Source organism: Leucoraja erinacea, unplaced genomic scaffold (assembly GCF_028641065.1).
Source record: "Leucoraja erinacea ecotype New England unplaced genomic scaffold, Leri_hhj_1 Leri_188S, whole genome shotgun sequence".
Lineage (NCBI taxonomy): Eukaryota > Metazoa > Chordata > Chondrichthyes > Rajiformes > Rajidae > Leucoraja > Leucoraja erinaceus.
In genome coordinates, this window is record NW_026576089.1 from 32,473 (window position 1) to 60,324 (window position 27,852).

Sequence of the window (27,852 nt, forward strand, 5' to 3'; positions counted from 1 at the left end):
GTAAGATTGAAAAGTACAGAGACGCTGGTTAGACCTATTCCTTTCAGTTTACACGCAGTGATTTTTATTTTTTTTTAAATCATAAGAAAATAAGCCTGGAGGTGCCGTGGTGTATGTGGTATAGTTATGATTTACACTGCTGTAATATTCTGAAGAAACTATAATTCTGCAGTGGGGCAGAGCCTGCTAATGGCTTTCGTGTTGCTGAGTTTGTTTGTAAATTAGTTTTTTTTCTCCCTGATCCATCTTGCTTTTCAAAAGAGGTTGTTTGTTTTGTAACAGAGGCCCCCGTAACTGCTTTTAAAACGCTGCGACCTTTGCTGTACGTTGATGCCTACTTCCAGCTGTTCATTTTGGGTTTTTTTTCCACCTCGACTGGAGAGATTACTCATAAATTGCATTTTTTAAACGGTCTGGGAGCGTCCAACAGTTGTCTCTCTCTCTCTCTCTCCCCCTCTCTCCCCGTGGTGACGTGATTGCAATGAGGAATGCAGGACGCTGTGGATGCGCATCTCAATCGCGATGGGGCTGAGAAGCCTCTGGCATGCTATGTGCGGAGTTGCAATCTATCTAATGAACTGCGCCTTATCTTCTGCTTATTTGTAAGTCCTGTGCCTTAAGGGCGGCACGGTGGCGCAGCGGCCTCACAGCCGGGCTCAATCCCGACTACGGGTGCTGTCTGTACGGAGTTTGTACGTTCTCTCTCCGTGACCTGCGTGGGTTTTCTCCAGGATCTTCCCTTTCCACCCACACTCCAAAGACGTGCAGGTTTGCAGGTTAATTGGCTTGGTATATATGTAAATTGTCCCTAGTGTGTGTGTGTGTGGGATAGTGTTAGTGTGCGGGAATCGCTGGTCAGCACGGACTCGATGGGCCGAAGGGCCTGTTTCCGCGCTGTATCTCGAAATTAAACTAGTGTGTGAACGGGCGATCGCTGGTTGGCGCGGACTCGATGGGCCGAAGGGCCTGTTTCAGCGCTGTATCTCTGAACTAAACTAGTGTGTGAACGGACGATCGCTGGCCGGCACGGACTCGATGGGCTGAAGGGCCTGTTTCTGGGCTTATCCCTAAACTAAACTAAACTAAACTAAACTACACTGTAAATCTCAAAGCTAAACTAGTGTGTGAACGGGCGATCGCTGGCCGGCACGGACTCGATGGGCTGAAGGGCCTGTTTCCGCACTGTATCTCTAAACTAAACTAGTGTGTGAACGGGCGATCGCTGGCCGGCACGGACTCGGTGGGCCGAACGGCCTGTTTCCGCGCTGTAAATCTCAAAACTAAACTAGTGTGTGAACGGACGATCGCTGGCCGGCACGGACTCGATGGGCCGAAGGGCCTGTTTCCGCACTGTATCTAAACTAAACTAGTGTGTGAACGGGCGATCGCTGGCCGGCACGGACTCGATGGGCTGAAGGGCCTGTTTCCGCGCTGTATCTCTAAACTGGTACTTGTCGTCTATGGATTTGGATCGTTGCGTGCAGTTCTCTGACTGAAGGCAAGTTTGTCGTGAATCGGTGTGTGAGAGGGTAGATCAGGGTGTATTTATTAAAATCTGGTAGCCTAATTTAAATTGAGAGATTTTTGTTCAGGATGTCAATACTTGGGTCTTTGTTATGAAGGCCCAAAGAAGGGTCCCGAACCTTCTTCTCACTTTTTCACACAGAGAGTTGTGAGTCTGTGGAATTCTCTGCCTCAGAGGGCGGTGGAGGGCGGTTCTCTGGATGCTTTCAAGAGAGAGCTAGATAGGGCTCTTAAAGATAGCGGAGTCAGGGGATATGGGGAGAAGGCAGGAACGGGGTACTGATTGGGGTTGATCAGCCATGATCACAGTGAGTGGCGGTGCTGGCTCGAAGGGCCAAATAGCCTGCTCCTGCACCTATTGTCTATTGTCTAAACTGAAGGGTTGTAGGTTAATTGGCTTCTGTAAATTGTCTCTGGTGTGTAGGATAGTGTTAAGTGCGTGGGGATCGCTGGTTGCGGTGGGCAGGCGGCTTTGTTTTCCCGCTGTATCTCAAAACTAAACTAAACAAAATCTCTGAAAGCTGCCAAACACATCCTGCCTGACCCGGATATAACTCCAGATCCATTTTGACGCGGGCACAAGTAGCTGCTGTTCTCATTCACTACTCTACCATTGCTATGTCGGGATCACACATTCAGCCCCTTCTGTACCCAGGCAGTTCTTATCCATTCTCAAAATAGGCAGTTAAGTTAGCTAGCAGGAGAAAAATCCGCTAGGGCCCCATCTTGATGCTGGGGATCGTACTTGAGTGCAGAAAGTGGCCATCATTTAAATATAAAAAATCCTTAGCTTTAAAAAAATAGACAGGCCCTTCAGCCCACAATATCCGTGCTGGATACGATGCTAGAAACATAGAAATTAGGTGCAGGAGTAGAGGCCATTCGGCCCTTCGAGCCTGCACCGCCATTCAATATGATCATGGCTGATCATCCAACTCAGTATCCCGTACCTGCCTTCTCTCCATACCCCCTGATCCCCTTGGCCACAAGGGCCACATCTAACTCCCTCTTAAATATAGCCAATGAACTGTGGCCTCAACTACCCTCTGTGGCAGAGAGTTCCAGAGATTCACCACTCTCTGTGTGAAAAAAGTTCTTCTCATCTCGGTTTTTAAAGGATTTCCCCTTTATCCTTAAGCTGTGACCCCTTGTCCTGGACTTCCCTAACATCGGGGAACAATCTTCCTGCATCTAGCCTGTCCAACCCCTTAAGAATTTTGTAAGTTTCTATAAGATCCCCTCTCAATCTTCTAAATTCTAGAGAGTATAAACCAAGTCTATCCAGTCTTTCTTCATAAGACAGTCCTGACATCCCAGGAATCAGTCTGGTGAACCGTCTCTGCACTCCCTCTATGGCAATAATGTCCTTCCTCAGATTTGGATGCTGATGTCATATGAGGAAAGATTGAAAAGACTAGGCTTGTATTCACTGGTGTTTAGAAGGATGAGGGGGTGGGAGATTGCAACCTTCACGTGGTCCGCCCTGTTTCGACGAATGCAATTAACCTGGCGTGCACAATCAAGTAAGATCAAATAGAACAAGTTGTCCTCCAACTTTAGGCTGTGCCCGACATACGCAAGAAGAAGAAGGGGGGGCGGGGATCTTATAGAAACTTATAAAAGGACTGGACTCGGGCCTCCACCGCCCTCTGAGGCAGAGAATTCCACAGACTCACCACTCTCTGTGAGAAAAAGTGTTTCCTCGTCTCCGTTCTAAATGGCCGACCCCTTATTCTTAAAATGTGGCCCCTGGTTCTGGACTCCCCCCAACATCGAGAACATGTTTCCTGCCTCTAGTGTGTCCAAGCCCTTCGTAATCTTACATGTTTCAATGAGATGCCCTCTCATCCTTCTAAACTCCAGAGTGTACAAGCCCAGCTGCTCCATTCTCTCAGCATATGACAGTCCGGCCATCCCGGGAATTAACCTTGTGAACCTACAATAGCAAGAATGTCCTTCCTCAAATTAGGGGACCAAAACTGCACCAAAGTTTAGTTTAAAGATACAGCTCGGAAACAGGCCCTTTGGCCCATTTTGTCCGTGCCAACCAGCGATCCCTGCACGCTACCACTATCCTTCCCACACTAGGGACAATGTACAATTTTACCAAACCAATTAACCCACAAACCTATTAACCTGCGCGCCTCACGCACGCATTAATAGGGAGAATACTGATGTGCCTTATCGAGCCCCCATTCGCTGTGATGGTATTTCAGTCACAGTCACAGAGGCCGATGTCAGGAAATCCTTCAGAGGGGTGAACCCTCGGAAAGCGCCTGGACCCGGTCGTGTTCTAAAAACCTGTGCGGACCAACTGGCTGGCGTGTTTACGGACATTTTCAACCTCTCACTTCTGAAGTCTGAGGTTCCCACCTGCTTTAAAAGGGCATCAAAAATGCCCAAGAAGAGTAAGGTGACGTGCCCCAATGACTATCGACCAGTGGCACTGACGTCTGTGGTGATGAAGAGCTTTGAGAGGTTGATCATGGCGCAAATCAACTCCTACCTCGACAAAAACCTGGACCCACTACAGTTACTACAGCTTTTTCAAACACAGAAAGCATACATGCTGTTATACTAATTTAAGCTGAGGTTCTCTGGAAGAGTAGCAAAGGCTTTTGTTTCATATTTTATGATCAGCCACTACAGTAAATTGGTAGAAGCAGTCTGAAGAAGAAGGGTCTTGACCCAAAACGTCTCCTATCCATATTCTCCACAGATACTGGCTGCCACTGCGTTACTCCAGCTCTTTGTATCCTTTTGTGTTACTCTGTGAATCTGTAGTTTTGTACCGCTTGATATCCTTAATATCCGATTAACTTAATCCCACAACACATAGGGTGTTATGGTGGATTCAATTTCTGCTGTCTTGCCAATTGTTCTCTTGGCCGTTTCTCTCTTTTCTGCGGGGAATATTAGCCGCAGGAAGACTTTTTGCAGTGTGGCATTCTAGACACAAAGTACTGGAGTAGCTCAGCGGGTCAGGCAGCTTCTCTGGAGAACACAGATTCAGGTCGGGACCCTTCTTTAGACTGATTCTAGTGGTGGGGGGAGCTGGAAATAATGGAAAAAACAGAACAAGTCGGAGATTTCCTCACGCAAGGAGGTTCCCTTGTAGGCAGATTGTTGGCACAGGATGGTGTGAAGCCCTAGAGAGCTTCACGGTATATTGTTGTGAGCTGTGGAACTGGTAAACAGCCTCTAGCGGAGGTGGGGGGGGGGGGGGAGGAGAGGTTTTTGTGGATGTTACCTAAATTTGAAGATTTTAAAGTTCATACCACTCTGTAGCAAAGGTCCTATAGCGGAGCAAGATAGTCCATTCGACGAAAAAGACATAGTACGGCCATGGGTAGATTCATGGGTTATTTACATAGAAACATAGACAATAGGTGCAGGTCCAACTCAGTATCCCATCCCTGCCCTCTCCATACCCCCTGAACCCTGAGCCTGCACCATTCGCCATTCAATATGATCATGGCTGATCATCCAACTCAGTATCCTGTACCTGCCTTCTCTCCATACCCCCGATCCCTTTAGCCACAAGGGCCACATCTAACTCCCTCTTAAATATAGCCAATGAACTGTGGCCTCAACTACCTTCTGTGGCAGAGAATTCCACAGATTCACCACTCTCTCTGTGTAAAAAATGATTTTCTCATCTCGGTCCTAAAAGACTTCCCTCTTATCCTTAAACTGTGTGACCCCTAGTTCTGGACTTCCCCAACATCGGGAATAATCTTCCTGCAATCTAGCCTGTCCAACCCCTTTAGATTTTTGGCCCCATTTCCGTAACCGGCTTCCGTCTCCGCACCAAAGATCCCGTAGGATATTAGTGCGGAGACGGAAGCCGGTTACGGAAACATCCTCGTAAAAATAAAAGTTATTTGGTAAAAATCTTCTCATTTTCAGAATTTTAATTTATTAACACAAACTGTTGATTACACGTCGGGTCGGGTTACTGAAATGGATGGAAAAAATGCCCACGTTCCGCTCCATTGCGTACTACACTTCAGCCCATTGAATTTAGCAGGAGTGGTCTATCTTGCATCTTTGCTCTGTAGTAAGCAACAAGAGTGAGGTGCTGTTCTTCCAGGTAGCCTGTGACCTTGGCAATGGAGGAGGCCCAGGACAGGAAGGTCAGTGTGGGAATGGAACAGGGGAGTTAAAGTTGTTAGCGACGGGGAAATCCAGTGGGCCTTGGCGGACCAAGAGCAAGTGTCCAGCAGAACAATGGCCGAGTCTAGAACGGAGACGAGGAAACACTTTTTTCTCACAGATTAGAACGGAGACGAGGAAACTTTTTTTTCTCACAGAGAGTGGTGAGCCTGTGGAATTCTCTGCCTCGTTTCCGCGGTGGAGGCCGGTTCTCTGAATGCTTTCAAGAGAGAGCTAGATAGGGCTCTTAAAGATAGCGGAGTCGGGGGATATGGGGAGAAGGCAGGAATGGGTTACTGATTGGGGATGGTGCACAAAATTGCTGGAGAAACTCAGCGGGTGCAGCAGCATCTATGGAGCGAAGGGAATAGGCGACGTTTCGGCCCGAAACGTCGCCTATTTCCTTCGCTCCATAGATGCTGCTGCACCCGCTGAGTTTCTCCAGCAATTCTGTGTACCTTCGATCTTCCAGCATCTGCAGTTCCTTCTTGAATACTGATTGGGGATGATCAGCCACGATTACATTGAATGGCGGTGCTGGCTCCAAGGGCCGAATGGCCTCTACTCCTGCACCTATTGTCTATTGTCTTTGGAGTGTGGGAGGCAACTGGAGCACCCGGAGAAAACCCACAGCAGTCACGGAGTGTGCGTACAAGCAAACTCTGTACAGACAGCGCCCGTGGTCAGGACGGAAGACAGGTCTCTGGCGCTGTAAGGCAGCAACACTGCTGCTGAGCCGCCCGCATTTGAGTTTCAATCGGAACGGCACTTTCTTTCCCTGACCCTTTTGTTCTGCCCGTTTGTTGGACCCGCCACCACTGAGAAGATGCCAAGTGCGTGGATCCAGTGACATCCGATTCAGATTCAGATTCAATTTTAATTGTCATTGTCAGTGTACAGTACAGAGACAACGAAATGCATTTAGCATCTCCCTGGAAGAGCGACTTAGCAAACGATTTGAATAAATAATAATAAGTGTCCGGGGGGGGTGATTGGCAGTCACCGAGGTACGTTGTCGAGTAGAGTGACAGCCGCCGGAAAGAAGCTGTTCCTCGACCTGCTGGTTCGGCAACGGAGAGACCTGTAGCGCCTCCCGGAGGGTAAACAGTCCATGGTTGGGGTGAGAGCAGCCCTTGGCGATGCTGAGCGCCCTCCGCAGACAACGCTTGCTTTGGACAGACTCAATGGAGGGGAGCGAGGAACCGGTGATGCGTTGGGCAATTTTCACCCCCCTCTGCAATGCCTTCCGGTCACAGACAGAGCAGTTGCCATACCATACTGTGATGCAGTTGGTAAAGATGCTCTCGATGGTGCAGCGGTAGAAGTTCACCAGGATCTGAGGAGACAGATGGACCTTCTTCAGTCTCCTCAGGAAGAAGAGACGCTGATGAGCCTTCTTGATCAGAGTTGAGGTATTGTGGGTCCAAGAGAGGTCATCGGAGATGTTGACTCCCAGGAAGGAGGATATTAATAAACCACTAATCCACCTGGATCACTGCCAGGTAACAACAGGAAGACCATAAACTGTATCTTCAAACTGCTTGTTTGGGGAGGGGAGAGAGTCTCGCAAACTCATTTCGACTTTCTCTGTCCAAAATGTGTCTTGAGTCGACACATTCATCCCTTGACTTCTTATTGGGCCCGTTTGGGGCTGTGAGATTGGCTGACAGCAGAGAAGTTTGACGGTTTGTGACGTTGCTGCCAGTGTTCGGGGAAATAATCTGTGACTGAATACTAGGAAATGGTATGTTTAATCACCCGACCGAGCGAGTCAGCTTTATTACACGGCAGATACAATAGTGGTGTTTATAGAGGATCTTCTACAGACTCATCATGCAACGGTGAAAGCAACAGGTGTCCTAAACTTTCTGAGGCACAACTTTCATCATTGTTCAACTTCTGTCGAGGAGAGGCTATACTTCACCCTCGTTAGACCTCATTTGAACTACGCAGTTGCAGCATGGGACCTATACACAAATTAAAACATATCTTCCATCGAACGTGTCCAAAGACAGGCAGTTATTTGTAACTAACACCTATGAGAGAGAAGCGAGTGTCGCCAAACTTCTGAATTCTCTCCAAGCCAGACGTGAAGCTCACCGTTGCTTGGAAAGTGGCAACGTTTCGGGCCGAAACCCTTCTTCAGACCAAAGATCCTATAGTGGAGCAAGATAGACCACTCGTGCTAAATGCAATGTGTAGTATGCAACGGAAAGGAACGTGGGCCTTTTTTTCATCCATTTCAGTAACCCGACCCGACCCGCAGTGTAATCAACGTTGCGGGGGAACAGTTTGTGTTAATAAATTATAATTCTGAAAAATGAAGAGAAGATTTTTACCAAAGAACGTTTATTTTTACGAGGATGTTTCCGTAACCGGCTTCCGTCTCCGCACTAGTATCTTTGCTCCGCTACGGGATCTTTGGTGCGGAGACGGAAGCCGGTTACGGAAATGGGGCCGAAAATTATCTGCGGAAATGAAATGAACACATGAATCTGCCCATGACCGTACTACGTCTTTTTCATCGAGTGATCTATCTTGCTTGCTGTAGGATCTTTGCTTCAGACTGATGTAGGGTGGGGAAGACGAAAGGAAGAGGAGAAGCTAGAGGGTTGAGGGAGAGCTGGGAAGGGGAGGAGACAGCGGGGGCTACCTGAAATTGGAGAATTCAGTGGGACGACAGATGGCGCAATGGGCTAAGTGTTCGGCTGGCGACCGGAAGGTAGCTGGTTCGAATCCCGCTTGGAGTGCATACTGTCGTTGTGTCCTTGGGGCAAGACACTTCACCCACCTTTGCCTGTGTGTAAATGTAATGTAATTATGTGAAGCACTTTGGGGTCAATGCAAGTTGACTAAAAATGTGCTATATAAATAAGATTATTATTATTATAATTCAATGTTCATGCCGCTGGGGTATAAACTGCCCCTGAATCTGGAGGTGTGCGTGCGTTTTCGCACTTCTGTACCTCTTGCCTGGGAGAGGGGAGAAGAGGGAGTGACCGGGGGTGAGACTGGTCCTTGATTATGCTGCTGCCCTTGCCGAGGCAGCTCGAGCTGTCGATGGAAGAGAGGTTAGTTTGCGCGATGGTCTGGGCTGCGTCCATTATGCCCCTGTCCCACTCACGAAACCTGAACGGAAACCCCTGGAGACTTTGCGCCCCACCCAAGGTTTCCGTGGGTCCCCGGAGGTTTTTGTCAGTCTCCCTACCTGCTTCCACTGCCTGCAACTTCCGGGAACCGCACGGAAACCTTGGGTGGGGCGCAAAGTCTCCAGAGGTTTCCGTTCAGGTTTGCTAACTGGGACAGGGGCATAACTCTCTTACAATTTCTTGCGGGTCTTGGGTGGAGCTGTTCTCAAACCAAGTTGTGACACATCCCGATAAAACGCTTTCCACGGTGCAACTGTAGAGGCTGGTGAGGGTTGTTGGGGTCATGGCGAAATTCCTAATCCTTCTTTGGAGGTAGAGGTGTTAGTTCCCCACCCCCTACCACGAAGCTATGTGAGGCAGGCTGTGGTGTGCAAGGCAAGATATTGACAGCACAAAGGAATGTCCTACTCTGCACATGCCTGGCTTTGCTATGCTGTAGTGGAAGCTCACTTCTCATGTGAAAATAGTTCAGCTTTTCTCTGACGAAATCTGTAGCTGCTCTGTTTACTATATTCCACTTTGTTGTTATGGAAATCTCTGCCTGGGGGTTGTTTCTCTCCAGAGGCGGGCGGCTGCCTCTGCGAAGGCATTTGAAGATTTAAGGAAACGCTGTCCAAGAACTGTTGTGGATAAATGTTGCAAGGAGCTGTGAATTGCGGTGGGGAGGTCGGAGGTAGGGGGGGGGGGGGGAAGTGAGGAATTGAGATCCTTCCTGTAGGCATTCAGCTGCCAGTGTACCACCCCTCCAATTGTGTGCTGCATCAAGCTAAAATAAGCATGCAGGAACAACAGGCAGTGAAGAAAGCGAATGGCATGTTGGCCTCTATAACAAGAAGGTGCACTTTCGAGTTCATTTTAAGATACTGTTATTTGTTTTTAAATCTCTGAATGGGCTCGCCCCGCCTTACCTCTCTGAGCTGCTCCACCCATACGCTCCTGCCCGGTCCCTCGGGTCAGCTGGTCAGCTGCTCCTGGAGGTACCGAGGTCTAGTCGGAGGCACAGAGGGGATAGAGCCTTCTCTGTTGCTGCTCCGGCACTCTGGAACACCCTGCCGTTGCACATCAGACAGGCCCCCTCACTGTCCATCTTCAAATCCAGTGTTAAAACACATTTGTACTCCCTGGCTTTTGACCATGCCTGAGGCTTTGCTTCTGTTTGTGGTGTTTTTGATGTTTCTTTATTTTACATGTCTTTTCCTACTATTTCTTTTGATTGTTATTTTTGGTGTGTATTAACTTTTTTGTCAACGATTAGTGATGTACAGCACTTTGTTGCAGCTATGTTTGTTTTTAAAGTGCTCTATAAATAAAATTATTATTATTATTATTAAGAATCGAATATAGGAGCAAAGAGGTTATTCTCCAGTTGTACAGGGCCCTAGTGAGACCACACCTGGAGTATTGTGTGCACTTTTGGTCCCCTAATTTGAGGAAGGACATTCTTGCTATTTATTGAGGGAACTCAGCGTAGGTTTACAAGGTTAATTTCCAGGATGGTGGGACTGTCATATGCTGAGAGAATGGAGCAACTGGGCTTGTACACTCTGGAGTTTAGAAGGATGAGAGGGCATCTCATTGAAACATATACGATTATTAAGGGTTTGGACACGCTAGAGGCAAGAAACATGTTCCCGATGTTGGGGGAGTCCAGAACCAGGGTCCACACACAGTTTAACAATAAGGGGTCGGCCATTTAGAACGGAGAAGAGGAAACACTTTTTCTCACAGAGTGGTGAGTCTGTGGAATTCTCTGCCTCAGAGGGCGGTGGAGGCAGGTTCTCTGGATGCTTTCAAGAGAGAGCTAGATAGGGCTCTTAAAGATAGCGGAGTCAGGGGACATGGGGAGAAGGCAGGAATGGGGTACTGATTGAGGATGATCAGCCGTGATCACATTGAATGGCGGTGCTGGCGCAAAGGGCCGAATGGCCTCTACTCCTGCACCTATTGTCTATTGTCTATTCTTACAGAGGATAACATTGGGAAAGGAGACTGCAGCAAAATTCAACAGTGAGTTAGTTTGCATTGCCAACTGAGAGGCCAGAAGCTGTTCCTTTTGTGGGTGAGGGGTTTAGTTTAGAGATACAGCGCAGAAACAGGCCCTTCGGCCCACCGAGTTGGCACCAGCCAGCGACCCCTGCTCACTAACACTAGCCCACATACACTAGGGACAGTTTAACATTTTTACCATGCCGATTAACCTACAAACCTTTTTGGCTTTGGAGTGTGGCAGTCGAACTGTCTCTGGCGCTGTGAGGCAGTAGCTCTACAGCTGTGCCACAATGCCACCCTTGCCGTGGTCTATATTGGCCTTAAACCTCCAGCTTAATTGACTGCCATATGATGACTCAATTTCAGAGTCATCCAAACATAGAAACATAGAAAATGGGTGTAGGAGTAGAGGCCATTCGGCCCTTCGAGCCTGCACCATTCGCCATTCAATATGATCATGGCTGATCATCCAACTCGGTATCCCATACCTGCCTTCTCTCCGTACCCCCTGATCCCTTTAGCCACAAGGGCCACATCTAACTCCCTCTTAAATATAGCCAATGAACTGGCCTCAACTACCTTCTGTGGCAGAGAATTCCACAGATTCACCACTCTCTGTGTGAAGAAAAATGTTTTTTCTCATCTCAGCCCTAAAAGATTTCCCCCTTATCCTTAAACTGTGACCCCTTGTTCTAGACTTCCCCAACATCGGGAACAATCTTCCTGCATCTAGCCTGTCCAACCCCTTAAGAAGTTTGTTAGTTTCTATAAGATCCCCCCTCAATCTTCTAAATTCCAGCGAATACAAGCCGAGTCTATCCAATTTTTCTTCATGTGAAAGTCCTGCCATCCCAGGAATCAGTGTGGTGAACCTTCTCTGTACTCCCTCTATGGCAAGAATGTCTTTCCTCAGAATACCGAAGATCTCGGAGAAAACCCACGCAGGTCACCGGGAGAACATACAAACTACAGCCTGTAGTTGGGATCGAACTGTCTCTGGTGCTGTGAGGCAGTAGCTCTACAGCTGTGCCACAATGCCGCCCTTGCCGTGGTCTATATTGGCCTTAAACCTCTAGCTTAATTGACTGCCATATGATGACTCAATTTCAGAGGGAAATTGCCCATTTTCTCCTCTTCTTATCGCCTAAAATTAAGATAAGGATTGGTGGCGTTTTTTAAACGGGGGGAAAAAGCCATTAGGATGTTATAATTGTGCCACACGCAGCGAATTTCAATTTATCTTTATAAATTGTGATGGGCAATGGAAGTGTGCTGGATTTGCCTAATGTATGTAAAGAGGATCGTCTAGCTGGAAATTAAAAACCCCAAGCCTGCTCATCCAAAGCTGTGCATTTTTAGTAGCTCTGAGAGGTGACTGGCTTCTAACGGAATAGAAATGAGGGATGCTGGCTAACTGAGAAGCAAAATGGAGAGAAAGCTCAGCAGGTTGACACCTGCAGTTGGAAGATGGCCGACCGAGTCCCCAATTTGTGTCCGATGTCGTTAAGGTGGGTCGGGTGCAGGGAAGATTTACACGGATTTAGTTTTACTTTATACATTGGCTACTCACCGTATCTGTGCAGCACAGCACCAGAGACCCGGGTTCGATCCTGACTGCAGTTGTACAGGGCTCTGGTGAGACCACGTCTGGAGTATTGTGTACAGTTTTTGCCTGTTGGCCTTCATAACAAGAGGATTTTAGTATAGGGGTAAAGAGGTCCTTCTGCAGTTGTATAGGGCTCTGGTGAGACCACATCTGGAGTATTGTGTACAGTTTTTGCCTGTTGGCCTTCATAACAAGAGGATTTCAGTATAGGGGTAAAGAGGTCCTTCTGCAGTTGTATAGGGCTCTGGTGAGACCATAAGTATTGTGTACAGTTTTTGCCTGTTGGCCTTCATAACAAGAGGATTTCAGTATAGGGGTAAAGAGGTCCTTCTGCAGTTGTATAGGGCTCTGGTGAGACCACATCTGGAGTATTGTGTACAGTTTTGGTCTCCTAATTTGAGGAAGGACATCCTTGTGATTGAGGCATCCTTGTGCAGCGTAGGTTCACGAGATTGATCCCTGGGATGGCGGGACTGTCATACGAGGAAAGATTGAAAAGACTAGGCTTGAGTTACCTGGAGTTTAGAAGGATGAGGTGGGGGGGATCTTATAGAAACATATAAAATTATAAAAGGACTGGACAAGCTAGATGCAAGAAAAATGTTCCCAATGTGGGGCGAGTCCAGAACCAGGGACAACACACAGTCTTAGAATAAAGGGGAGGTTATTTAAGACCGAGGTGAGAAAAAACTTTTTCACCCAGAGAGTTGTGAATTTGTGGAATTCCCTGCCACAGAGGGCAGTGGAGGCCAAGTCGCTGGATGGATTTAAGAGGGAGTTAGATAGAGCTCTAGGGGCTAGTGGAGTCGAGGGGTATGGGGAGAAGGCAGGCACGGGTTATGGATTGGGGACGATCAGCCATGATCACAATGAATGGCGGTGCTGGCTCGAAGTGCCGAATGGCCTCCTCCTGCACCTATTGTCTATGTTTCTATGACTATGGATGCTGTCTGTACGGAGTTTGTACGTTCTCCCCGTGACCGCGTGGGTTTTCTCTGGGTGCTCCGGTTTCCCCCCACATTCCAAAGATGTGCAGGTTCAGAGGTTAATTGACAATAGACGACAATAGGTGCAGGAGTCGGCCATTCGGCCCTTCGAGCTTGGTAAATGTAAAAATAAATGTGTCCCTCGTGGGTGTAGAATGGCGGGGATCGCCAGTCGGAGCGGACCCAGTGGGCTGAAGGGCCTGTTTCCGTGCTGTATTTCTAATCTAAACTGAAGCAAACCGCACGCCGTTGCAGGCTTTCTGTCCTTGCATGTTGACTGGAAGGTATTTTCCATTTGTGCATGTAACTATCTGATCAAGTGTTGACATTCAACGATCTATTTAAAACCACAATGATCATTATGTAAAGGGACTCCAGGATATCCCAAAATACTCCTCAGTCAAAGTAGACCCTTTGATGTGGAATAAAGGAAAGATTTTGACAAATGTGCGCCACGGGGGGAGAGTGCTGTGACCTTAACGCTCCAGCGACTGGGGTTCTTAAGGGTCTGTCCTGCTTAGGCTATTTTTTAGGCGACTAGGCTGGGGTGTCGTGAGTCGTCTCCTCAGTCGCCCCAAAGAGTCGTAGCGTCTTTCTGGTTGCCGCTGGATTTTCAACATGCTCAAAAATTTTCAGCAACATTGGGTTTGTGGACAATGAGCGCAGCTTGACTTGGTTCTTGGTTCTTGGTCTCTTGGTTCTCCAAAATATTCCAAATGGAATTTAAACTGGAGGTGGTGAAGGGAGGGCTTAAGCCAGAAAGGGTTATTGGGAAGAAAGAGCTACTTTAAATGCAGTTGCATCTGGTTGGATAACTATAGTTGGGTGGAGATTATTCCATGCTTTAATTGTGCGGGGGAAGAACGAATTGCTGTACACATAGAAACATAGAAAATAGGTGCAGGAGTAGGCCATTCGGCCCTTCGAGCCTGCACCATTCGCGATTCAATATGATCATGGCTGATCATCCAACTCAGTATCCCGTACCTGCCTTCTCTCCATACCCTCTGATCCCCTTAGCCACAAGGGCCACATCTAACTCCCTCTTAAATATAGCCAATGAACTGGCCTCGACTACCCTCTGTGGCAGAGAGTTCCAGAGATTCATCACTCTCTGTGTGAAAAAAGTTCTTCTCATCTCGGTTTTAAAGGATTTCCCCCTTATCCTTAAGCTGTGACCCCTTGTCCTGGACTTCCCCAACATCGGGAGCAATCTTCCTGCATCTAGCCTCTGTCCAACCCCTTAAGAATTTTGTAAGTTTCTATAAGATCCCCTCTCAATCTCCTAAATTCTAGAGAGTATAAACCAAGTCTATCCAGTCTTTCTTCATAAGACAGTCCTGACATCCCTGGAATCAGTCTGTCTTTGTAGCTGGGATCACAAATTGGATCAAATGCCCTCATCTGCTCCTGAAGGTAGCAGGGAGATGAGTGTGTGGCCAGGATGGTGTGGGTCTTTGATGATACTGCCAGCCTTTTTGAGGCAGATACTGCGATAAATCCCCTTGATGGTGGGGAGGTCAGAGCCGATGATGGACTGGGCAGTGTTTACTACTTTTTGTAGTCTTTTCCTCTCCAGGGCGCTCAAATTGCCGAACCAAGCCACGATGCAACCGGTCAGCATGCTCTCTACTGTGCACCTGTAGAAGTTAGAGAGAGTCTTCCTTGACAAACCGACTCTCCGTAATCTTCTCAGGAAGTAGAGGCGCTGATGAGCTTTCTTGATAATTGCATTAGTGTTCTCGGACCAGGAAAGATCTTCAGGGATGTGCACGCCCAGGAATTTGAAGCTCTTGACCCTTTCAACCATCGACCCGTTGATATAAATGGGGCTGTGGGTCCCCCTCCTACTCCTTCCAAAGTCCACAATCAGTTCCTTGGTTTTGCTGGTGTTGAGGGCCAGGTTATTGCGTTGGCACCATATGGACAGTTGCTCGATCTCTCTTCTATACTCTGACTTTGTTTAAGAAAGAACTGCAGATGCTGGAAAAAAAAAATCAAAGGTAGACAAAAAATGCTGGAGAAACTCAGCGGGTGCGGCAGCATCTATGGAGAGACGGAATTGGCGACGAAACATTGCCAAATCCTTCTCTCCATAGATGCTGCCTCACCCGCTGAGTTTCTCTTCATTCACTTGTGAAGAACAGCCACTTGGGCAATGGAACAGCAAAGTTAGACTGGAACAATTACTCGGACCATGTGGGAACAGGAATTGGTAAAAAGATTATCGAGGTCAAAACTGAGTGGAATACTAATAGCCCAGTCCCACTGTACGAGTTCATTCAAGAGTTCATTCAAGAGTTCTCCCGAGTTTGCCCTGATTCAAACTCGGAGATTTACGGTAATAGCGGCTCGTAGGTATTCTGGGCGCACGTGGACATTTTTCAACATGTTGAAACATTTTCGCGAGTCTTCCCGAGCAAACCGCGTTTCCAGAGTACCTGCCGTTAGCGTTACGAGCCGCTAAGAGACGTCCCGGAGCTCCGACGTACATTCTACGTGCTTACCACGGGTTTGATTTTTTTTTTAAACTCGGGAGAGCTCTTGAATGAACTCGTACAGTGAGACAGGGCTTTAACTGTTTAAGAAGGAACTGCAGATGCTGGAAAATCGAAGGTAGACTTGATCGTATGTCGTTTAGACCTGCAGCTCCGTTGAGGCGAGCCGGGCCAACGTGTCGTCTTCCAGGTCAATCAGACCTCGTTCACCATTCGGTGGCCGGTGTTTGGGGCAACAGGTGACTGTGTGCTCCACTGTCTGTGTTGGGCCCCCACACTCGCAGGAGGAGCTCGCTGTCCACAATGCCCCACCTCTTCATTGCTACTCCATAGCGTCCGACGCCTGTACTCAAGCGGTTGCGGGTTGTCTATTGCTTTCGGGGCAGGTCCTGGCCAGGAATGTCATAGAAACATAGAAAATAGGTGCAGGAGTAGGCCATTCGGCCATTCGAGCCTGCACCGCCATTCAATATGATCATGGCTGATCATCCAACTCAGTATCCTGTACCTGCCTTCTCTCCATAACCCCTGAACCCTCTAACTCCTCTTAAATATAGCCAATGAACTGTGTGGCCTCAACTACCTTCTGTGGCAGAGAATTCCACAGATTCACCACTCTCTGTGTGAAAAAAAAATGTTTTCCTCATCTCGGTCCTAAAAGATTTCCCCCTTATTCTTAAACTGTGACCCCTTCTTCTGGACTTCCCCAACATCGGGAACAATCTTCCTGCATCTAGCCTGTCCAACCCCTTAGAATTTTGTGAGTTTCTATAAGATCCCCCCTCAATCTTCTAAATTCTAGCGAGTACAAACCGAGTCTATCCAGTCTTTCTTCATATGAAAGTCCTGCCATCCCAGGACTAATTAATGAACAAGGGGCACCAGGGAATGGGTGTCTTTGACCTAGAGTTGGGGAAACAAGAACCAGAGGATATTGTTGAAAGGGAGAAAGATTTAATAGGAACCTGAAGTCTATCCAGTCTTTCTTCACTCTCTAGAATTTAGGAGATTGAGAGGGGATCTTATAGAAACTTACAAAATTCTTAAGGGGTTGGACAGGCTAGATGCAGGAAGATTGTTCCTGATGTTAGGGAAGTCCAGAACAAGGGGTCACAGCTTAAGGATAAGGGGGAATCCTTTAAAACCGAGATGAGGAGAACTTTTTTCACACAGAGTGGTGAATCTCTGGAACTCTCTGCCACAGAGGGTAGTTGAGGCCAGTTCATTGGCTATATTTAAGAGGGAGTTAGATGTGGCCCTTGTGGCCAAGGGGATCAGAGGGTATGGAGAGAAGGCAGGTACGGGATACTGAGTTGGATGATCAGCCATGATCATATTAAATGGCGGTGCAGGCTCGAAGGGGCCGAATGGCCTACTCCTGCACCTAATTTCTATGTTTCTATGTTTCATAAATATTCAAGAAGGAACTGCAGATGCTGGAAAATCGAAGGTACACAAAAATGCTGGAGAAACTCAGCGGGTGCAGCAGCATCTATGGAGTGAAGGAAATAGGCGAGGTTTCGGGCTGAAACCCTTCTTCAGACTGACTGACTGTGCCTTTTTCTAGAGAGAAATTCCAAAGTGTGATGATTCATTGATATTGTGTGTAAATATTGAATTGGTACGTGCTAATGATCTGCTACGATTCTTGTTGTTTTGTTGGTTGGCGTTGATATCAAGACTGAAGTTGCCACTGTGTTAATTACTACTGTTTGCAAAGTTTATTAATTCGGGTCCCCCAGTATTTGTGCTATTTTAAACTGTCTATGCACTTAATTTAGCACCTGCACAGTTTTTCCACAATTCTGGCACATAGTCGATGCTCAGTGCTTCAAATAAAGCAAGGGGAACAATCGGTTTAGTTTAGCTTATTGTCACGTGTACCAAGGTACCGTGAAAAGCTTTTGTTGCGTGCTAAGGGGGAAATCCTTTAAAACCGAGATGAGAAGAACTTTTTTCACACAGAGTGGTGAATCTCTGGAACTCTCTGCCACAGAGGGTAGTTGAGGCCAGTTCATTGGCTATATTTAAGAGGGAGTTAGATGTGACCCTTGTGGCTAAAGGGATCAGGGGGTTTGGAGAGAGAGACAGGATACTGAGTTGGATGATCATATTGAATGGCGAATGGTGCAGGCTCGAAGGGCCGAATGGCCTACTCCTGCACCTAATTTCTATGTTTCTATGTTTCTAACCAGTCAGCGGAAAGACTAGACAATAGGTGCTGGAGTAGAGGCCATTTGGCCCTTCGAGCCAGCATTGACATTCAATGTGATCATGGCTGATCATCCCCAATCAGTACCCCGTTCCTGCCTTCTCCCCATATCCCCTGACTCCGCTATCTTTAAGAGCTCTCTCTTGAAAGCATCCAGAGAACCGGCCTCTGAGGCAGAGAATTCCACAGACTCGCCACTCTGTGATAAAAAGTGTTTCCTCGTCTCCGTTCTAAATGGCTTACTCCTTATTCTTAAACTGTGGCCCCTGGTTCTGGACTCCCCCAACATCGGGAACATGTTTCCTGCCTCGAGTGTCCAAGCCCTTAACAATCTTATATGTTTCAATGAGAAGCCCTCTCATCCTTCTAAACTCCGGAGTGTACAAGCCCACAGCCGCTCCACATTCTCTCAGCATATGACAGTCCCGCCATCCCGGGAATTAACCTGGTGAACCTACGCTGGGCTCCCTCAATAGCAAGAATGTCCTTCCTCAAATTAGGGGACCATAACTGTATACAATACTCCAGGTGTGGTCTCACTAGGGTCCTGTACAACTGCAGAAGGACCTCTTTGCTCCTCTATTCGATTCCTCTTGTTATAAATGATTACACATGATTACAATCGTGCCATTTACAGTGTACAGATACATGAGAAAGGAATAACATCTAGTGCAAGGTAAAGTCCGATCAAAGATAGTCCGAGGCACATGAGACTGCAGATGCTGGAACTTAGAGCAAAAAAACTTGACTCTTGGACACAGAGTGCTGGAGTAACTCAGCGGGTCAGGCAGCATCTGTGGAGAATGTGGATAGGTGACGTTTCACAGAGTGCTGGAGTAACTCAGCGGGTCAGGCAGCATCTGTGGAGTACATGGATAGGTGACGTTTCACAGAGTGCTGGAGTAACTCAGCGGGTCAGGCAGCATCTGTGGAGAACATGGATAGGTGACGTTTCACAGAATGCTGGAGTAACTCAGTGGGTCAGGCAGCATCTGTGGAGTACATGGATAGGTGACGTTTCACAGAGTGCTGGAGTAACTCAGCGGGTCAGGCAGCATCTGTGGAGAACATGGATAGGCGACGTTTCACAGAGTGCTGGAGTAACTCAGCGGGTCAGGCAGCATCTGTGGAGAATGTGGATAGGTGACGTTTCACAGAGTGCTGGAGTAACTCAGCGGGTCAGGCAGCATCTGTGGAGAACATGGATAGGTGACGTTTCACAGAGTGCTGGAGTAACTCAGCGGGTCAGGCAGCATCTGTGGAGAACGTGGATAGGTGACGTTTCAGAGTGCTGGAGTAACTCAGCGGGTCAGGCAGCATCTGTGTGGAGAACATGGATAGGTGACGTTTCACAGAGTGCTGGAGTAACTCAGCGGGTCAGGCAGCATCTGTGGAGTACATGAATAGGTGACGTTTCGGGTTGAGTTCCTTCTCCATGTTACCCCGCCAGCTGCCCTCTCGGGCTCTCCATGACCTGCAGCCTTTGACATTTCCACCCCGCTCTAAGAACTTTGGTCTACACTATCTCTGCCTCTTCAGCAGAGTCCCCTGAATCTCATTCTGCATTGTTAGTTTGGGGTTGAAAGGACAGAGCTTGCTGTTTGCGTCAGGCAGGGCCCAGAGGAAGCGGGCGCGACTAGCGGGCGGTGTGTTCCGTACGCAGTTGCAAATGACCGTGGAGCGGATCAAATGTTTCTGTTTGAGCACCGAGGTCCTCTGACCCTGGGGGGGGGGGGGGGGGGGGGGGGGGGGGGGAGGACAGGAGAGTGGCAGCAGTTAACTGGGCCTGACGATGTGAAAACATTCAATTAATGCCTGGCAGCGTTCAGCTGAAGCATTCCCTGTCCCCCCCAGGGGTTAATAGCTCTGTTGTTGCATTGTGTGACTCGTCTCGGCCATTTTCCTTTGTTAAAAGAAAGCTTTTGGTGTGCTGGCCTTTATAAATCAGAGCATTGAGTATAGAAGTTGGGATGTAATGTTAAAATTGTACAAGGCATTGGTGAGGCTAATTCTGGAGTATGGTGTACAATTTTGGACGCCTAATTATAGGAAAGATGTCAACAAAATAGAGAGCGTACAGAGGAGATTTACTAGAATGTTGCCTGGGTTTCAGCACCTAAGTTACAGAGAAAGGTTGAACAAGTTAGGGCTTTATTCTCTGGAGCGCAGAAGGTTAAGGGGGGGCTTGATAGAGGTCTTTAAAATTATAAGAGGGATAGACAGAGTTAACGTGGATAAGCTTTTTCCATTGATAGTAGGGAAGATTCAAACAAGAGGCCTCCCGCTTAGATTACTGCAACTCCCTTTACACTGGCATCAGCCAATCTTCCCTGTCCCGTCTGCAACTGGTCCAAAACGCCGAGACTCCTGACGGGCACCCGAAAAAGGGACCGCATCACATCACCCCGATCCTGGCCTCTCTCCACTGGTTCCCTGTGAGGTTCCGTATACATTTCAAGACCCTCCTCTATGTCTACAAAGCCCTCAATGGGCTTGCTCCCATCCTACATTAAAAGTCTTCTCACCCACCACTCCACCTCCAGGTCCCTCAGATCGGCCGACTTGGGGTTGCTGAATATCCCGCGGTCTAGGCACAAGCTCAGGGGCGATCGACCGAGCCTTTGCGGTTGCCGCCCCTAGACTGTGGAACAGCACCCCCCTTCCCATCAGAACGAACAGCCCCCTCCATCGACTCCTTTAAGTCAAGACTAAAATCTTATCTATACTCCCAAGCCTTTCCTGACGTCCACTGAGTGAGGGCTACATATATATATATATGTATAGAAACATAGAAATTAGGTGCAGGAGTAGGCCATTCGGCCCTTCGAGCCTGCACCGCCATTCAATATGATCATGGCTGATCATCCAACTCAGTATCCCGTACCTGCCTTCTCTCCATACCCCCTGATCCCCTTAGCCAGAAGGGCCACATCTAACTCCCTCTTAAATATAGCCAATGAACTGGCCTCAACTACCCTCTGTGGCAGAGAGTTCCAGAGATTCACCACTCTCTGTGTGAAAAAAGTATGTAGTTTGTTTGTTTATACTATTCTTATAACAAATGTTAAGCACTTTGGCCAACGAGAGTTGTTTTTTTAATGTGCTATAGAAATAAATGTGGCTTGACTTGACTTGACATGATTTGAGAATTACGGGACAGAAGTTTAGGGGTAACATCTTTACTCGGAGAGTGGTAGCTGTGTGGAATGAGCCTCCCGTGGAAGTGGTGGAGGCCGGCAGGTTCGATTTTATCATGTAAAAATAAATTGGATAGGTATATGGACGGGAAAGGAATGGAGGGTTATGGTCTGAGTGCAGGTAGATGGGACTAGGTGAGAGTACAGTGTCCGGCACGGACTAGAAGGGCCGAGATGGCCTGTTTCCGTGCTGGAATTGTTATATGGTTATATAATGTCCCGAAACTTGCAGTTCAAGGGAATATTGGACATGGTGTGGGGTGAGAGAATGTGAACACTGATGGCTCTTTTTTGTCCTGCAAGATGCATGAAGGGGGATCCCTGTTGGTTCAGCAGACATGTAAAATGATGTGGTTGCTTAATTGTGCTCTTGGGTCTTTGAGGTTTCATAGACACGCACGCACACACACATCAGTGATGTCAGGCTTAATTCTCATGCCTTTGAAATTCTCAATACTGGGTTCTGTTTTCATAAGTCGCTGTGTGTTTTCCGTCTGGTTACATTTCCCTGGATTTGCTCGCAGCTATTCCTGGACGCAGCCTTCTCTTAGGTTTAGCGAGATACCTTTACGTGCTAAAGAAGACACACTTTAGTGTGCTGAAGTAACTCAGTGGGGTCAGGCAGAGAGTTGGATCGGTGAAATTTTGGGTGGGGACCCTTCGGACATCTGCAGTTCCTTGTTCGATAAAAGTGCCGGAGAAACTCAGCGGGTGCAGCAGCATCTATGGAGCGAAGGAAATAGGCAACGTTTCGGGCCGAAACCCTTCTTCAGACAGATAGGGGGTGGCAGGGAAAAGGGAGGAGGAGGAGGAGCCCGAGGTCGGGGGGATGGGAGAAGACAGCCCGAGGGCTGAGGAAGGGGAGGAGACAGCAAGGGCTAACAAAATTGGGAGAATTCAATTTTCATGCCCGCAGGATGCAGACTCCCCACCCAATTTCCGGTGTTGCTCACTCTGGCAATGGAGGAGACCCAGGACAGAGAGGTCGGACTGGGAATGGGAGGGGGAGTTGAAGTGCTGAGCCACCGGGAGGTCAGGTAGGTTCTTGCGGACCGAGCGGAGGTGTTCGGCGAAACGATCGCCCAACCTCCGCTTAGTCTCACCGATGTAGATCGGCTGACATCTAGAGCAGCCGATCCTCAGTTATCAGTTTAGTTTATTGTCACGTGTACCGAGGTACAGTGAAAGGTTTCCTGACTGGGCTATGGGGATATTGGCTACAAGGAGAGTTTGGATAAACATGCTTAAGAAGGAACTGCAGATGCTGGAAAATCGAAGGTAGACTTAAATGCTGGAAAAACTCAGCGGGTGAGGCAGCATCTTTGGAGCAAAGGAAATAGGCAAAGTTTCAATAGACAATAGGTGCAGGAGTAGAGGCCATTTGGCCCTTCGATCCAGCACCGCCATTTAATGTGATCATGGCTGATCATCCAACTCAGTATCCCGTACCTGCCTTCTCTCCATACCCCCGATCCCTTTAGCCACAAGGGCCACATCTAACTCCCTCTTAAATATAGCCAATGAACTGGCCTCAACTACCCTCTGTGGCAGAGAATTCCACAGATTCACCATTCTCTGTGTGAAAAATGTTTTCCTCATCTCGGTCCTAAAAGATTTCCCCCTTATCCTTAAAATGTGTGGCCCCTTGTTCTGGATTTCCCCAACAATCTTCCTGCATCTAGCCTGTCCAACCCCTTAAGAATTTTGTAAGTTTCTGTAAGATCCCCCCTCAATCTTCTAAATTTAATAATCTGCCATCCCTTGTTATTACGTCACCTATCCGTGTTCCTTGGAGATGCTGTCTGACCTGCTGCGTTACTCCAGCACTTTGTGTCTTTTTTGTTTTGCAAAGCAGCGGGCTGCAGTTGGCTGCCTCGTGACTGAGAATGCGTCTTGTTCAAGGTGTGGGGTGTGTGGAAATTCCTCCACTCGGGCTGAGGCGCACCACAGCCACTGATTACGTATGTTCCCACTTCCTGTTGGCAGCGGCACATCTTCAGCCCAGCCTGAGCATTGGCAGGCTTTCCGATTGTTAATCCAATTGGAATTCTTCCCTTGGATGTTCCACGGCTCGGCTGAATTGTTATTTCTTTCCTTTATTTGCATATTATTTTCATTGGGTTTTTTTAATCCAGTCAGCTCGTTGCTACGTTTAAAACTTAACTGATCTTTGGGTCTTTCATCCTGTTTGCCGGGGCCTGTCTTTCGGTGCAGCTTTTGAAGTTAAGGTGGCTCCTTTGTCTTGGAACTTTGGAATGAAGTTAATCCTGAAGAGCAGGCTGCACAGTGCCACAGAAGTTCGGAGTTGCTCCCCCACACTACTAGGCTTCCCTGGCTGGTGAGTGAACTCGAAGCGGCTGACTAAAGGGCCTGTCCCACTTGCTTGCAGGGGTGGAAATCCCGGGGGACATGTCCGCTCCTGTTATGAGAGGTGGGGGGACCGTCTCCCCCCCCCCCCCCCCCCCCACCCTGCCACCCCCATTTTTTGTAATCCGGATTTTAAAACCCGGTGAAATCTCCGCTTTCCGCGAGACAGTGGGGGTAGGACTGCTGATCGAGGGCACCGATTGGATAAGAGGGACGTTGGTCAGCACGCAATGGGGGCAGCACAGACCTGAGCCTCATCCACGGAGCCAGGATCGATCCCGGCTCTCCGGCGCTGACCCGTCCCCACCCGAGAACCCCCCACGTTGGGAGTCAGACGGGCGCGGTGCCCCCAGGCCCACAGCCAGCTCCGAGAAGCAGCGCTAAATCCAGCACTCAACTCTGCCTGTCCCGCCTGGTTAACCTACAGCCCTGCCTGGACTTGCGGGAAATATGGCCCAGGTTTACAGCCAGCGCAGAGAAGCAGCGCTGGTGTCCCGTCAGTCCAGGCGGGGCTGTAGGTTAACCCGGCGAGACTGGCAGAGTTGAGCTGCATTTAGCGCTGGATTGAGCCTCCGAAGCCTCGCGTGTGTGAGTGCGCATGCGCGTGGAGCCGCCAAGAAATTGTGTCCTCCCCCGGTCCCCTCCATATTTTGATAGCGATTTCCGTGCCTGCTTGCGTGTCCTTGGCACGCAAATGATGTGACCGCGTTGAGGCACACGTGCATGGCGGGGCCGGTCCCACTGAGAAGCGCGGAGGGCTCTGTAGTTGTGCGTGACATCGCGCAGAGCTCCGAAATATTTGAAGCGAACAAAATCTTCGCGCGCCAACGTAACTGACGGCGAAAGTGGGACAAGCCCAAGCAAAGTCTCGCCTCCAACGATAGCCGGGGCTCACGGCCGTTGTGGTCCGGATCCGCCCCCACTTCTACGCCCAGAAAATTAAAGATGGACACCAAAATGCAGGAGTAACTCAGCGGGACCGACAGCATCTCTGGAGAGAAGCAATGGGTGACGTTTCGGGTCAAGACCCTTCTTTTCAGACTGAAGAAGGGTCTTGACCCGAAACATCACCCATTGCTTCTCTCCAGAGATGCTGCCGGTCCCGCTGAGTTACTCCAGCTTTGTGTCCATCTTCAAATGACGGCAGGGAAGCACCGATTCGGGACTTAACTTCCAGACGTGCGGGCCTGTGGAGATTATGGTCCCCGACCAAGGGGGAACAATGGAGGACTGGCTGTTCTTTGTGCCTTCCACCACAGTGAAGAATGCTGTGGTGGATGTTTGTGTTAAACATTTAGTGTGTTCTTTTTGATTGTACCGATGCTGGCAAGTTCATTTCACTGCACTTTATTGTGTAGGTGAGGAATAAATCTGATTGATTGAGAGAATGGAGCGGCTGGGCTTGTACACTCTGGAGTTTAGAAGGATGAGAGGATATCTTATTGAAACATATAAAATTATCAAATCGAGTTTATTGTCATGTGTCCCAGATGGGACAATGAAATTCTTGCTTGCTGCAGCACAAGAGAATATTGTAGGCATAAATACAGAACAGATCAGTGTGTCTATATAGCATAGCATATGTCTGAAGAAGGGTTTCGGCCCGAAACGTTGCCTATTTCCTTTGCTCCATAGATGCTGCTGCACCCGCTGAGTTTCTCCAGCTTTTTTGTGTAACAGATTCAGATTCAGATTCAGATTCAATTTTAATTGTCATTGTCAGTGTACAGTACAGAGACAACGAAATGCATTTTACCTAGCATACCTAGCATAGACCATATATATACACACACACATAAATAAACAGATACGGTGCAATAGGCACTTTGGGGTTATTAAGGGTTTGGACACGCTAGAGGCAGGAAACATGTTCCCGATGTTGGGGGAGTCCAGAACCAGGGGCCACACACAGTTTAAGAATAAGGGGTCGGCCATTTAGAACGGAGACGAGAAATGGTTTTTTCTCACAGAGTGGTGAGTCTGTGGAATTCTCTGCCTCAGAGGGCGGTGGAGGCCGGTTCTCTGGATACTTTCAAGAGAGCTAGATAGGGCTCTTAAAGATAGCGGAGTCAGGGGATATGGGGAGAAGGCAGGAACGGGGTACTGATTGGGGATGATCAGCCATGATCACATTGAATGGCGGTGCTGGCTAGAAGGGCCGAATGGCCTCTACTCCTGCACCTATTGTCTATTGTCTATTGTGTGCAAACAGTTTCTGTGATTGATTCTGCCCTTTGTACCTCTGAATTGGATTCCTGCCTTCCATTTGCTGATTGTTTGTTCAAGGACTTCAAACTCTTGTAATTAGTTTATTCCCCTATCATGTCGATCAGTTTTAATCGACGCACTGAGCAAATTTTAAACCGTTCTGCAGCGCCCACTTAAACCTTTCCGATTTATACTCGTGAACATTTGAAATTCTGTTGCTGCAATTTTAGGTGACTGCTCCACAAGCGACTTCCTTCCCCCCCCCCCCCCCCCCCCCCCCCCCCCCCCCCCCCTAGCCCAGCTAGATTAGCACTGTTTCTCCTCTCCCACCTAAGCTCGCCAACTTTCCCGCTCCCAAATGGGGGACAAACGATCAAAATACGGGACAAAATTCCCGACGGCAATTCGTCGCCCGACTGGCCCGTGGCCGGCTGAATGATGAGTTGGCCCCGGGTGCAGACAAAATCATGAGAGACCTCTTCCACCCCTGCAACGGACTGTTCCAGCCGCTACGGTCAGGCAAACGCCTCCGTTGCCATGCAGTGAGAACGGAGAGGTTGAGAAGGAGTTTCTTCCCAGAGGCAATTCGGACTGTAAACGCCTTTCTCACCAGGGACTAACTCTACAGAACGTTTTTCCTTCTATTATTTATTATGTAAAAGAATATGTGTGTTATGATTGTGTTTATAATTTGTTTGGTTGTTTTGTTGTTTGTCTTTTGCACAAAAGTCCGCGAGCATTGCCACTTTCATTTCACTGCACATCTCGTATGTGTATGTGACAAATAAACTTGACTTGACTTGACTTGTGCTGGACTGTACACAAAGCCCAGCCGGCAGGGCCAGCTGAGGAGTTTTGGCTTGCATGTAAAGTCCGGCGCCCCGTCCAACTCATGAGCCCATGAGAAGGAGGGGTGGTGGTGGTGTCAGCGAAGGTCCGAAGGTCGGACAGCTGGCTGGGCTACCGACGGGGCCACAAGCGAGGCGCTGCTGCACTATGTCCGGGACGGGTGAGGCGGGGTCCGACACGACAGTCCCCTCGACCCAAGTAGCGGCGGTCAAATACGGGACAAGGGCGGTCCCGTACAGGACGAAACAATTTTTTTTTAATGATATGATATTCTTTTAATGACCACACAGCCAGGCTGGTGGAATTTGTTATGCCAATGCAGCACATCAAAAAAAGAATACAAATGATGAGAGGGATAGACAGAGTTGATGTGGACAAGCTTTTCCCTTTGAGAATAGGGAAGATTCAAACAAGAGGACATGACTTCAGAATGAAGGGACAGAAGTTTAGGGGTAATATGAGGGGGAACTTCTTTACGCAGAGAGTGGTAGCGGTGTGGAATGAGCCCCCAGTGGAAGTGGTGGAGGCAGGTTCATTGGTATCATTTAAAAATAAAATGGATAGGCATATGGATGAGAAGGGAATGGAGGGTTATGGTACGAGTGCAGGCAGGTGGGACTAAGGGGAAAAAATTTGTTCGGCACGGACTTGTAGGGCCGAGATGGCCTGTTTCCGTGCTGTAATTGTTATATGGTTATATGACAATACTAAAGAACTTTAACATGAAAACATCTCCCCACAATGGTTCCCATTATGAGGGAAGGCACAAAGTCCAGTCCCCGATCCCGACCCCATAGTCGGGCCAATTGAGGCCTCCACAGTTGCCTCTACGGAGGCCCGATGTTCCAGGCCGTTCCTGCCGGGTTATGTTGTTCCGGCGTCGGGAGAGTCCTCTCAGCGGCATGGGAACCCTGGAAACGTCCGCCTCCTTACTCGAGACCGTGGCTTCCGGAGCCGACAAGGCCGCGCCGAATGGAGCTCAACTGGCAATCTCATCGAGAGATTCCAGGCTCCCGATGGAAAGTTCAGCGCAGCCGCTCCACAGACCCGCAGCTCTGCAACGGACCCAGCTCAGCGACCCAGGCAAGAGGCCAATTTAGAGGCCAATGTAC

General features: G+C 48.5%; 1 protein-coding gene across 2 annotated transcripts in view; it reads left to right on the top strand.

Annotated features, from left to right (window-relative positions):
- The window catches only part of mecp2 (methyl CpG binding protein 2), a 57,241-nt gene that overhangs the window by 12,406 nt on the left and 16,983 nt on the right, over nucleotides 1–27,852 (top strand). The window contains exon 1 of one of the 2 annotated variants that reach the window (XM_055666083.1): nucleotides 23,258–23,654. The exons of the other annotated variant lie outside the window; for it this stretch is intronic. Coding sequence (XP_055522058.1) covers nucleotides 23,572–23,654 — 83 coding nt within the window. The 5' untranslated portion in view covers nucleotides 23,258–23,571. Of the gene's footprint in view, nucleotides 1–23,257; nucleotides 23,655–27,852 lie in introns of those variants that run through there. 2 annotated transcript variants of the gene reach the window in all.